We start from the raw sequence: 13,050 nt of genomic DNA on the forward strand, positions 1-13,050 counted from the left end.
TTGGAACCTGCAGATGCCCCACTTGTGTCTCTGTTGGGTGTTCAGTGAACAGCGTGGTTTCTAGTTTCTCTCATTGCTGATGCCTTGAGAATGCCCCCCCACCCCCATGAATGTGGCCAAGGCCTCTGACCATGTCTGAACCCAGCTTCCTGCCAGCACCCAGCAGCCTTGGCCTCTTTTTCCAGGTTGGCCATGGTCCAGAGCCATCCAATGAATCTGTCATCATGGCCTGGACCCTCCCCAAACCGCCAGAGGTCCAGTTCATCGGTTTCTCCACTGGCTGGGGTTCCGTGGGCGAGTTCCGCATCTGGAGGAAGGTGGAAGCAGATGAGAGCTACAGCGAAGCCTTCACCCTGGGGGTCCCGCACAGCGCCATCCCCGGGTCTGAGCGCGCCGCCGCCTCCATCATAGGTGTGTCTGCCCGGCAGCCTGGCTTGGGGAGGATGGGGGCAAGTGTCACTTCCGGTTCATTTTCATTCTGGGTTTTGCTGGGGGCACGTGCCTTCGGGGCCTTTGGCCAGACACCCACTCACCTGACCGGCAAGCAACTTCCAGTGCCTTCTCTGTGCTGGGGCCAGACTCAGAGGTGACCCCAAGCCTGCCCTTTGGGGGCTCAAGTCGGGCTGAGGAGGCGGGTCCTTGCCCTCTGTGGGGTGACCCCAAGGGGTGTGTGAACTTCATGAGGGCAATGTGTCTGGGGTGATATACAAGCAGGCTGAAAGACCAGGTGAAGTTAGCCAGGTACGGGGTGGTGGGTAGGGGCTCTGGGGGTCCAGGTGAGAGGGGCGGGACCATTTCAAATGCTTAGAGAGCTTACTGAGCAGGGATAAGAGGCTGTGGCCAGGGACTTCTTGAGCACTGGATTGTCTCCTGTAGCCCAGGCACAGGAGTAGAAACTGGGGACTGTGTGATCCATCTAGTGCTGGATGTTGGAAGGGTGGGGAGGGCGTAAAAGGCCAGGAAGAGACACACAGACACGAAGGAGGGGTCTTGGGTCTCTGTGACGTCAGAGAATGGAAGCCTTGGGGCCTGGGGCAGGTTGGTGGTTGTCTCCGGATCGGAGGATGCTGGAGTTTATGATTTCTGAAGCATGAAATCAATTCAGATGTGGCCTTGGGGATGATGGCCCAGCTTGAGGTGATGGGTATAGGGAAGAAGACAGATGGGCAGGGATGGAGAGGAGATGCAGGCAGGTAACTCTGTGCCAGCCAGTGCTGTCAGCGCAGCAGGATGGAAGTGTAAGAAGAACTGGAAAGCCCAGAGAAAGGTGGCGAGAAAGTAGCCAGCCAGGCCCCGCCACAGGAGGAGGCTGCAGGAGCAGCAGCAGCCTCAGGGGGGCAGAGGAAGGGAGGTGCAGTCAGCAGGGAGTCCAGAAAGTGTATCAGCAGTATTTGGGGGCATAAAGGCCAGGGAGAGGGAGGCAGAGTACAGAAGGGATGAGAGCGCAGTAAGTCAGAAATAACAGGAGAAAAGAACTTTCAAAAACACACCAACAATACCACACGTATAAGAAAACTGTATGAAAAACCCCAATACTCATGGTTAAATAGAAAACCACATTTCATATTGGAAGTTAGAAAAAAATATGTAGAAGGGAGTCAAATGACTGGATTGACATCTTAACGTTTGTGGGGTGCAGCCAAAGTTGTTCTAAGAGGAAAATGTATAGTCTCAATTGCACCTATTTAGAAATCTAGAAAGGAAAAAGCATTTACTAATAATAACATAATGAAAAGGTAGAAAGAACACCTGAGTTACAACTAAAGAACATGGAGGGAAGCATGTAAGGTAGGGCCTGCAAGTGCCCACCAAGGCCAAGCGATCAAGCAGGCTGGATGGGCAAGGATGCCTCCCAGTCTCCAAGGGCAGCGCTGGCAGCCAGATAATGGGATGCTGGTATTGGGCCATGGGTGGGCTCCCTCTGAGGAAAGTTGTCCCTAGAACAATGCCAGGGCATTGAATGAGGCCAGTCCTCAGCCCATTCTTCCTCTTCCTTCTCACCAGGAGACGTCATGGGGCCAACTCTGAACCATCTCAGCAACCTCCTCCGGCTTCCCTTCGGCTGCGGAGAGCAGAATATGATTCATTTTGCACCTAATGTCTTTGTCTTGAAGTATCTCCAGAAAACCCGGCAGCTCAGCCCTGAGGTGGAGAGGGAGACCACCGACCACCTGGTACAAGGTACTGGGGTGCAGTAGCCTCGGCCACACGGGGCGCAGCCCGCACGCCACGTGCAGAGGATGGGGAAGAAGGCAAAGACGTTGAAAGAGGCCAATCTGGGTGGCCTGATCTGGCCCCTGTCAGTCGGAGCCTGGCCTCTGCACCTGTTAGGAAACCGATCTGATTGCTGGTAATCAGCCATGGGGAGAGGAACAGCATCTTCTGAAAATGTAAATTTTTCCGAACAACCAGGGCAATATAATAGCATTATAAAAACATTTGGGGAAAGAAAATAAATCCCTATAGGCTTCCCATCATGCTCTGTGTTGACCCCTCTACCCTCCAGGAGCACAGGTTAGCTTTGCCATTCTTGGTATCTCATAGCACAGCTTCCTGTGGCATGCCTCCCCCCAGCCCTGTCCTGTGTGCGTAAGATTCACCCACTGGGCTTTGGGCAGCAGTTGTCTATTCACCTCCATTACTGTGTGGAGACAGCAGTGGGCGTGTCTGCAGATGGGCTTTGGAGCAATTTGCAATTCAGGGCTTTTAGAACAGGACTGTCGGTAATTGTCCTCTTTGCATACTTGGTGAAAACTCATCCAGATTTCTGTGGGGTGAAACCGTTGGGTCTTAGGATGGGTTCAGTTTGTAATCACTTTGGGAGGCTACATTGTTTTTTTGTCACATGCATCAATGGAACACAACATACTGAACTCTCCTCTTATTTCCAGTTTTATTTATTTATGTGTTTTATTTCCAGTTTTTTCCCCCTAAATAATGCAGCATTGAACATCTTCAGAAGTAAACCACCAGTACTGAACTTCAGAAATAATCAAAGCCCTATTGAACTTCTTTAGAAATGAATAACACAGCACTGGGCATCTTCACAGATAAATAACACAACAGTGAGCATCTTCATAGATAAACAACACAGCACTGGACATCTTCCATTGCTATGAATCAAGTCCTTAGGGCAAGGCACAGTCCTGTTTGGGGGTGGGGTACAGGGCCTCGGAGGGCCCTGAATTACCCTCTGCACATCTGAGCCTCACAGGGAGGGGAAGGAGGGAGGCTGGAGATGGGGTCCCAGCTCTGTGAGAGATTCCCATTCTGTGTCCCTGGGTAGGACCTGCTCCTTCCCAGATAACAAGGGAGTTAGTCAGTTGATACCAAAATTCTGGGGCCTCCTGGGCTCTGCTTCTAGCCTTACACTGGAGCCAACGTGAAAGGAAAGCATGGAGGAGGCTGAACCTAGCTCTGAAGCTGGCATCTGCCTCGTGCCAGGCATGTGCAGCTCCATCCACGTTGCCCTGAGTTTCCCTCCTTGCAGCCCCTGTGCTAATGGTCCTCGTTTCCCAGATGAGCAAAGTGAGCCTCCTGGGAGTGATCAGATCAGATCAGATCGGTCACTCAGTCGTGTCCAACTCTTTGCGACCCCATGAATCGCAGCACGCCAGGCCTCCCTGTCCATCACCAACTCCCTGAGTTCACTGAGACTCACGTCCATCGAGTCAGTGATGCCATCCAGCCATCTGATCCTCTGTCATCCCCTTCTCCTCTTGCCCCCAATCCCTCCCAGCATCAGAGTCTTTTCCAGTGAGTCAACTCTTCGCATGAGGTGGCCAAAATACTGGAGTTTCAGCTTTAGCATCATTCCTTCCTGGGAGTGAAGAGGCGCCCAAGACCTCACAGGGGCCAGTTGTGGGGGCTTCTCAGACCCCAGGCTCCTCTGGACTGGGACACAAGGGGCAGTCAGGGCACTAGACCCAAGCCAGAGGGAGACGAGAAACCACCGTCATGATCACGGACATTTACCGAAAAGGATTCAAGAATGCCTGGCTCAGATGATGCTGTCCCCTGTGAGATGGGGAAACAGAGGCATGTGATAATCTCAATTCCTAAGACAAATCTGGAGTCCCTGTCTCCTGGCCTGTGGTGTTTCCCCGTTATTATGTTCCAAAGGCAGTCCTGATGATCTAGAACCATCTGTCCTCATGGATGAGAAAGGAAAAACTTACGCTGAAGAATGTATAGCTCTCTGAGGGACTTCCCTGGTGGCCCAGAAGTTAAGGCTGCGCACTTCCACTGCAGGGACATGGGTTCAATCCCTGGTTGGGGAACTAAGATCCCACATGCTGTACGGGCCACAGCCAAAAAACTAAAATAAACGTGCAACTCTCGGATGGAAAGAGAAGTCAGAGGTTGCCGTGGGCTGAAGGTCCGGCTTTGTGAAGGCTGACCACAGACTACCCGGAACCTTAAGTCTGCTTGGTCCATGGTGGAGGGGGAGGGGCAGGGCTCAAGTTGGCGGGTTGTGAAAGTCTAGGATGTGGGTGAGCCCTGGCCTCCCAAGGCCAGGCACACCTCAGTGAACCCATCTGGACTCAGGTCCTTGACCGCCATCCAGAGTGTGATGACCTATCGGGGTGAGTGGCAGCCTGGACCTCCCCTCTAGCCAGACAGCCAGATCTGGTGCCCAACAGCTTTCAGACTCAACAAGCCCCAAATCAACCCCCACCCCCTGGTTTTCCTCCAAATCCCTGGTGTTAGTTCCCTTGGGCTGCCATAACAAAGTACCGCAAACTGAGTTGGGTAGATCCACAGGACTTTATTCTGTCCACTTGAAAAGTATTCACAGCCTTAAAGTTGAGAGTTATGTTTTACTTGGTGGGAATTTTTAGGACTTCAGGCCCAGGAGACAGCATCTCCAGTAATCCTGAGAGAGCAGCTCCTAGAGGGGAGGCGCCAGGTTACATAGAAGTTTTACAACAAAGGCGGCTAGTCTGAACATCAAAAGGTTATTGGTAAAGTAAACCAGATATTCTAAGTTAAGGAATTTAGCGCTTTTTTCTGTATGGGACGATGCAAGAGTTTGGGCTCACGGAAATCATTCCTTTGACGTGCACCTCCACTCTTTGGGGCCAGTATCCTGTTTTGCACATCCTGAGCTCCCTTGGGGCTCACTGCAGGGAGCAGTGGCATTCTGACGGTAGACTCGATCTAGATGGCAAGTGTTCTCCTTCCTGAGTGCCCCCAGGGCTCACCAGCTCATATTAGAGGTCTGCAGTGGCTGGCAACCGCGGCATCCTTGTTACTGATACAGCAGGAAATATTCCACATCTCAGTTCCCTCATGATTCAGGAGGCTGGAGGACTAAAATCAAGGTGTCAACAATGTTGACTCTGTCAGGAGGCTCTGGGGGAGCGACTATCCCAGGACTTTGTTCTGGCGGGATTCTGGTGACGCCCGCTCACACATCACCCTCTGCCTCCATCGTCACAAGCCCTTCCAAGTCTGTGTCATTTCTTCTCTGAGGACACCAGTCATTGGGTTTAGGGCCCAGCCTGATTCAGAAATGTAATTCCATCTGTACAGACCCTCATTCCCCATAAGGTCACATTTTGAGGTTCCGGGTGGATGTGACTGGGGGGAATACTATCTACCCCGGTGTGAGCTCCTGCTCCCTCTTCCCCGGGCTCCATGGACATAGATCGGTGCGTCCTGCTGGTCAGGCCGCTGCATTTAGCAGCCTCTGCATTCTTCCTTTTTTCCTTCACATCTTGTTCAGTTAAGGTAGCTCTGACTATATTGCAGAACCCTCCCTGCCCATCGCCACCCCCAGTCCAAGCCCGTGGTCATGGTCGCCTAGACTGTCCCCACCTCCCCAGTGTCTGCTTCCTCTCCTGACCTGGCAATCCACCCACTACCTCTGCCCCCTCACCCCCTCCTCTCATGCCCCCTGCTGCCCTCACAATAAGACCAACTGCCTGACCCTCTTTTGGAGGCCCCAGCCCCCCTGACTTTCTGCCTTCTTGTCCTCCTCAATCCCCTGCTGATCTGAGCAAACCAAGCTCTGGCTCCAGGGGATAGAGCAACAACCTCTTCAGGCCCTGGGGTGGGTGACGGTGTGTGGCAAAGGGCCCTGCCTGGAGATAATGCATTTCACCATCCCACCCCACCAGGCATGGCTGAAGGCCAGTGTGTTACCAGGAGTCGTAAAGGGGTGATATCAAGAAACAAAAGAGGAATAAAGTAGAGGTTTCAATCTCTCCAGCTGTGTATGTGGGAGAGTTTCAAGGACCCCAGCTGTGTTGTGAGAGTTTCAAGGACCTCAGATGTGGGCATGGGGCAGTTTCAGGGACCCCCCCATGTGGGTGTAGTATTAGTTTGGGGGTCCCGGGGTAGAATGTTGGCCAGCCAGCCATTCACCAGGGTGCTGTCCCCTCTTGCCCCGCAGGCTACCAGAGACAGTTGACCTACAAGCACCAGGACGGCTCCTATAGCGCTTTCGGAGAGCGGGACGAGTCGGGGAGTATGTGGTGAGTCCTCATTCCCCGGGCACGGCTACTGAAGTTCCCCCACGTGAAGCCACAGCCTCACATCCAGCACAGCATAGCCAGGACCCCTGGGGCTTGATCCTGTCGACTGACAAAGTACATGCAACCTAAAGGTTGAGAGTTATGTTTTATTTGGCAGAAACTTTTAGGACTTCAGGCCTGGGAGAGAACTGCTCCATGGAGGCAAGGGGAGGAGCCAGGTTTTACATAGAAGTTTCGTAACAAAGGGCAGGTGTCTGAACATCAAAAGATTATTACTAATTAAAGAAAACCAAATAACCCAAGTTAAGGAATTTAGTGCTTTTCTGTGTGTGGGAAGATACAAGAACCTGGGCTCACTGAGACAGTTTCTTTCACCACAGCTACCTGGGGCCACCGCCAGCATCCTGTGTTCCCACATCCTGAGCTTTCTTTCCTCGGGGCTCACCGTAGGGAGTGGCTACAGTCTGATGGCTGCTAGACGGTCACTGTTCTTCTCCTTCCTGAGTTCCCTCAGGGCTCACCAGCTCACACTGGGAGGGCTGCAGTGGCTGATGCCTGTGACATCCTTGTTTACCGATATGGCAGGAAATATGCGATTTCTTAGTCCCTAGGGTGATGGGCTTCCCTTGTGGCTCAGCTGGTAAAGAATATGCCTGGGTTTGATCCCCGGGTTGGGAAGTTCCCCTGCAGAAGGGAAAAGCTACCCACTCCAGTATTCTGGCCTGGAGAATTCCATGGACTCTATAGTCCATGGGGTTGCAAAGAGTCAGACACGGCTGAGAGACGTTCACTTCACTTTCCCTTCAGGGTGCTGAGGAGTCTGTGTGGAATATGGGGACAGCCATGGTCCTAGCCCCTGGGGGTTAGAGGTTTGGTTTGGATGGGGGAGTTCTGCCTGGCCTGCGTGTGGTGGAGCTGGAAGCAGTGGCTGTTACTCTTACTCCTGCTGTTGTTGTTGCCTCGGTGCCCAGGAACTGAAAGCCCTGCTCTCTGGCCCCTTGTGGATGAGTCCTGGGTTCTCTGAGCCTCCTCAGAGGCCACTGGACCCAGGAATGGGGTGACCCTGAGCAGGAGGGGGTGGACTGGGAGAGGCCAGACCACTGCCTTGAGGCTGGGTTGGAGAGTTCAGGAGGAGCATTCTGGGGTCAGATTTCCCTTGTGAGTGGCTTCCTCTGGCTTTCAGGGTCAGCCAGGGCAGGGAGGACCTGCATACACCTATGTCTTATTCTGTAGGAGTTCTTGGCATCATCAGGGATTTGCCTCATCCACTTTGGGGCTTACTGAGGAAGTAGGGTACCCCCAATTTCCTGTTTCTAGTGGGGCCTCCTTCTCAGTGTCACACCTGGGTGGCACCTGCAGCGCCTGTGGGCATGAAAGTGTCTTGTCCTTAAATCAACAGCGTCCACTGCACAGCAGCAGCCCAGGGCCAGGGGCACAGGGGCACAGCTGGCTGAGCCCGCACTGCAGTGCAGAGTCACTCACTTGGCTCCAGAGGGGCCCAGCCTTGGTGACCTGCTCAGCTCCCCAGTCCCCAGAAGTCTGCCCCATTTCTGTCCCAGGACCCTGCCTTGCTGACAGCGCTTGAGGCAAAGCCACAGTCATGCTCTAGCAAGCAGAGGCCCCCACCCACTCTCGGGGATGGCTAAAGTCATTGAGTCACTCTCTGAAAGCTGGCCAAGTCCCGACAGTTCCAAGAGGCCTCCACCAGTCAGAAATAGTGAGCTGTGATCTGTGAACGCCTTCCCACAGTTCACACACACACTGAACAAGAGAAGATGAATTCTGCTGTGGTCATGGAAACGTGACACCCAGCAGTTTGCCTCTCCTCCTTGGCCTTGTAAAACCTCCTCACAGATCAAAGTTGCAGGATGCACAGGACATTGGCAACAGCAATCCACGGGACATCCACCCTGGAGCTGAGCAAACCCAGTCTCAGTCTTGTGTGAACTGTGTGACCTTAGACCAGCTGTTCAAGTTTTCTAAACCTGTTTCCTCACCACACATCCGTCTCAAGACCAGGATCTAAGAGGCAGTGGGATAAGGGTGAAGACATGCTCATTACAGTGCCAGGTACCCACTGGGATGGATGCCTTGTTAGCACCACTCCCTAAATACTTAGGGCTTCCCTCATAGCTCAGTCAGTAAAGAATCTGCCTGCAATTCAGGAGACCTGGGTTTGATTCCTGGGTTGGGAAGATCCTCTGGAGAAGGAAATAGCAACCCACTCCAGTATTCTTGCCTGGAGAATCTCATGGTTAGAGGAGCCCAGCAGGTTACAGTCCATGGGGTTGCATGAGTTGGACATGACTTAGCAACTAAACCAGCACCGCCTAAATACTTGGGTGGGAAGTCCAGGATCCAGTCCAGCTTCCTTTAAACTCAGGGCCTGTGCGTCCAATGTACATTCATTCATTTATTCGTTTGTTCATTCAAATGTTTAATATTTGCCAGGCTATTGTTCTAGCTCCAAGGGAACAAGAAAGGCATGGTCCCTGCCTCCGAGAGAGAAAGAGAGACCCTTCACGAGATGTAATAGTTAGCTACTGCTGTGTAACAAGTTACCTCCAAAACACAGCCATTTAAGACAACAAACATTTATTGTCTCAGTTTTGTGGGTCAGGAATTCAGACGTGGATTGGCTGGCACTGCTGGCTCGTGATCCCTCCCAAGGTTGCAGTCATGGTATTGGCTGGGGCTGCCATCGTCGAAAGGCTTGACTAGGGCTGGAGCATTTGTTTCCAAGTTGGTCGTCTCCCACGGCTGTGGACAGGGGGCCTGAGTTTCTCACTGAGGACCATTCCATAGGGCTGCTTGCGTGTCCTTACAGCATGGCAGCTGACTTCCCCTGGAATGAAAATCAAAGAGAGAAAGTAAGGAGAGTGCCACATGCCTTTTATCAGCTGATTTCCTGAGTCATACTGTCACCCCCACCAGATTCTAGTCTTTAGAATCCAGTCACTCGGTACAGCCTACACTATTCCACTGCTTGAAAGGAGAAGAAGCAAGGCATTTGTGGATATATTTTAAAGCTACTGTGTCAAGTATATAATTTCTCATATCTATAAAGCAAATAAAACTTGTTGAGGGGATAGTGTATGATGAGGTACACAATTGTATGGGGTGGTCAAGAAAGGTTTTCCAAAGGAGATGAGGGACAGCTGTATGAAAATCCAAGGGGAGAGGATTCCAGGCAGTGTGAACAGCCTGTGCAAAGGCCCTGAGGCAGCCCTGACAAGTTTGAGCCAGAGAAGGGGACCAGTGTGGCTGGCAGCACAGGCCAGGAGGAAAGTGGCCTGCCACGAGGGAGGAGAGGCTGCCAGGGCCAGACTGAGCAGGAGAGGAGTTTGGGTTTTATTCTGGAGGGAGCAAGAGGGCTTGGTGCAAAGCATGGCTGTAACCTGAGTCATGCTGGGCTATGTGCATATTGAATGAATAAACTTAATTTGTTAGGACAGTTCTGGATTCATAGAAAACTTTTAGCAGATAGAATGAGTTCCCATACAGTCCATCTTCCCTCGATGCAGTTTTCCCCCAGTATTAACGTCTTGCATTAATGACGTACATTTGTTGTAATCGATGGGCCAGTATTGCTAAATTGTTGTTAACGGAGGTCTGTTGTTTGCATTAGGGCTCACCCTTTGTGTCGCATGGTTTATGGGTTTGGACAAATGTACACTGTCACCTGCCCACCATTAAGGTATCATACAGAATAGTTTTCTGCCCTAAAAACCCCACGGGCTCTGCATAGTCGTCCCTCCCTACCCCCAGCCCCTGGCCACCGCTGGTCCTTTTTCTAGTCCTGTAGTTCTGCCTTTTCCAGAATGTCACAGAGCTGGAATCACAGAGCATGCGGCCCTTTTCAGATTGCTTCTTTCACTAAGGAATATGCACTTAAATTTTCTCCGTGTCTTATCCTGGCTTGATAGCTCGTTTCTTTTTATTACTGAATAAGATTCAGTCGTGAGAATGCACCACAGTTTGTTTATCCCTGTTGGTGATTTAAAATGGAAAAGGAAAGAGAACAGTGTAGCAGAATTCGGGAATTTCACAGTTGCCAGCGCAGAGGCAACTAAGTTCCATCTGGATCCTGCAGTGTTTGAACTGTCCTTCTGGCTGCTGTGTACAGAGCATGTGATGGGACAGTGTCGGGCTGGTGGGGGCGGTGGGAGCCATGAGGTGCCAGGCTGACACAGGGGCCTGGAATATAAGGAAGAGGATGGATTTGGGGTATCTGGGGAAGAAAGTGACCAAGACAAGCTGGTTCGTAGGCTTGGGGTACATTTTAAGGTTAATATTTCAGATTCTGACAATTTGCAGAAACAGAGCTTGGAGTCACTTGATTTTCTTTTTCTTTTTTTTATTGTGTTAAAATATGTATACATGACATAAAATTTACCATTTTAACCATTTTAAGTGTGCAGTTCAGTGGTATTAAATACATTCGTATTGTTGTGCAGCTGTTACCACCATCCATCCTCATAATTCATTTCATCTTGTAAATCTGAAACTCTATACCTATTAATGGCACCCCACTCCAGTACTCTTGCCTGGAAAATCCCATGGACGGAGGAGCCTGGTAGGCTGCAGTCCGTGGGGTCATGAAGAGTCGGACACGACTGAGCGACTTCACTTTCACTTTTCACTTTCCTGCATTGGAGAAGGAAATGGCAACCCACTCCAGTGTTCTTGCCTGGAGAATCCCAGGGACAGTGGAGCCTGATGGGCTGCCGTCTATGGGGTTGCACAGAGTCGGACACAACTGAAGCGACTTAGCAGCAGCAGCAGCATACCTATTAAAACTCAACATTCAAAAAACTAAGATCATGACATCCAGTTCCCATCACTTCATGGCAAATAGATGGGGATACAGTGGAAACAGTGACAGACTTTATTTTCTTGGGCTACAAAATCATTGCAGATGGTGACTGCATCCATGAAATTAAAAGACACTTGCTCCTTGAAAGAAAAGCTATGACCAACCTACACCGCACATTAAAAAACAGACATTATTTTGCTGACAAAGGTCCATCTAGTCAAAGCTGTGGTTTTCCAGTGGTCATGTATGGATGTGAGGGTTGGACCATAAAGAAAGCTGAGCACCAAAGAATTGATGCTTTTGAACTGTGGTGTTGGAGAAGACTCTTGAGAGTCCCTTGGACTGCAAGGAGATCCAACAAGTCCATCCTAAAGGAGATCAGTCCTGAATATTCATTGGAGGGACTAATTGGAGCTGAAGCTCCAATACTTTGGCCACCTGATACGAAGAACTGACTCACTGGAAAAGACCCTGATGCTGGGAAAGATTGACGGCAGGAGGAGAAGGGGACGACAGAGGACAAGATGGTTGGATGGCATCACCGACTTGATGGACATGAGTTTTGAGCAAGCTCCGGGAGTTGGTGATGGACAGGCAAGGGTGACGTGCTGCAGTCCATGGGGTCGCAAAGAGTCAGGCTCAACTGTGTAACTGAACTGATACCTATTAAACGCTAACCCCCCATTCTTGCCTCCCCCCCAGACCCTGGAAGCCCCATCCTACTTCCTGTCTCTGATTCTGGCTACTCTAAGCGCCTCATAGAAATGAAATCATACAGTACCTGCCTTTTTGTGACTGGCTTATCCCACTTAGCATCATGTTATCAGTGTTCATCCATATGTAAGCATTTTTCAGGATTTCTTTCCTTTTCAAGGCTGAATAATGTTCTATTGTATGGATATACTGATGTTGGCAGGTAAGAGGACCTCAGTCCTCATCTTCTTTGGAGAAAGAACTCCGCAAAGAGAGTTTGTAAAGCAGGCATAGTTTATTGGAGCCACAGTATGTGCAAAGAGAACAAAGAAGCAGTTTATTTAGAGCAGAACCAAAGCAGAAATACACACCCAGAGAACGATGCGGGCATGCTCCTTGATGGGAAGTGTGCCAGAGAAGTGATTTAAGTCACTTACACGGAGGTAGTTTTTCCGGGCTTTTGTTTTCCTGTGGCCAGTCATGCTTCATTTCCCACATCTGTCCTGACCCAGGGCCTTTCCCGATGTGCACATGAGTCTTTTAACCACAATGGATTCCAGTGAGGAGGTCTCTGGAAGCCCGATGGAGCAGAGGTTATGGGTTAGTGCCTCCTCCCTTTATGACCCCCTAGGAGCTGTTTCATGCATGTGCAGCTAGGGAGGACTTCCTGACCTCAAGAATGAGAGATGTGATCTTCTTATCTTCTTACTCCAGCAGGGCTCAGCTCCTACCATTGACTTTTTTCCTTGAAATGTCAGGAGAAAACAAGCTCCAATTTACTCAATCTGACAGACTGCAACTGCTCAGCCCAGGGGCCCATCTGCATCCTACCTCAGTACCACATTTTCTTGTTCATTTATCTGTCAGTGGACACCGGGTTGCTTTTACAGTTTGGCTGTTGTGAATAACACTGCTACAAGCATGGGTGTGCAGATATCTCTTTGGGACCCTGCTTTCATTTCTTTGGGATATATGCCCAGAAGTGGAATTGCCAGATCATATGATAATTCTAGGGCTTCTCTGGTGGCTCAGTGGTAAAGAAACTACCTACCAGTGCAGGAG

The 13,050-nt window shown here is 50.8% G+C and overlaps 1 protein-coding gene across 3 annotated transcripts in view; it reads left to right on the forward strand.

Annotated features, from left to right (window-relative positions):
* Positions 1–13,050, forward strand: part of CPAMD8 (C3 and PZP like alpha-2-macroglobulin domain containing 8) — a 100,882-nt gene that overhangs the window by 67,274 nt on the left and 20,558 nt on the right. For all 3 annotated transcript variants that reach the window (XR_807592.4, XM_002688549.7, XM_015471929.3), the window contains 3 exons: positions 186–411; positions 2,005–2,181; positions 6,398–6,479. Coding sequence is in view for 2 of the 3 variants with exons in the window: in XM_002688549.7 (XP_002688595.2) it covers positions 186–411; positions 2,005–2,181; positions 6,398–6,479 (485 nt within the window). In the remaining variant the exon portion in view is untranslated. The remainder of the gene's footprint in view (positions 1–185; positions 412–2,004; positions 2,182–6,397; positions 6,480–13,050) is intronic.

Source organism: Bos taurus, chromosome 7, assembly GCF_002263795.3.
Source record: "Bos taurus isolate L1 Dominette 01449 registration number 42190680 breed Hereford chromosome 7, ARS-UCD2.0, whole genome shotgun sequence".
Classification (NCBI taxonomy): Eukaryota; Metazoa; Chordata; class Mammalia; order Artiodactyla; family Bovidae; genus Bos; species Bos taurus.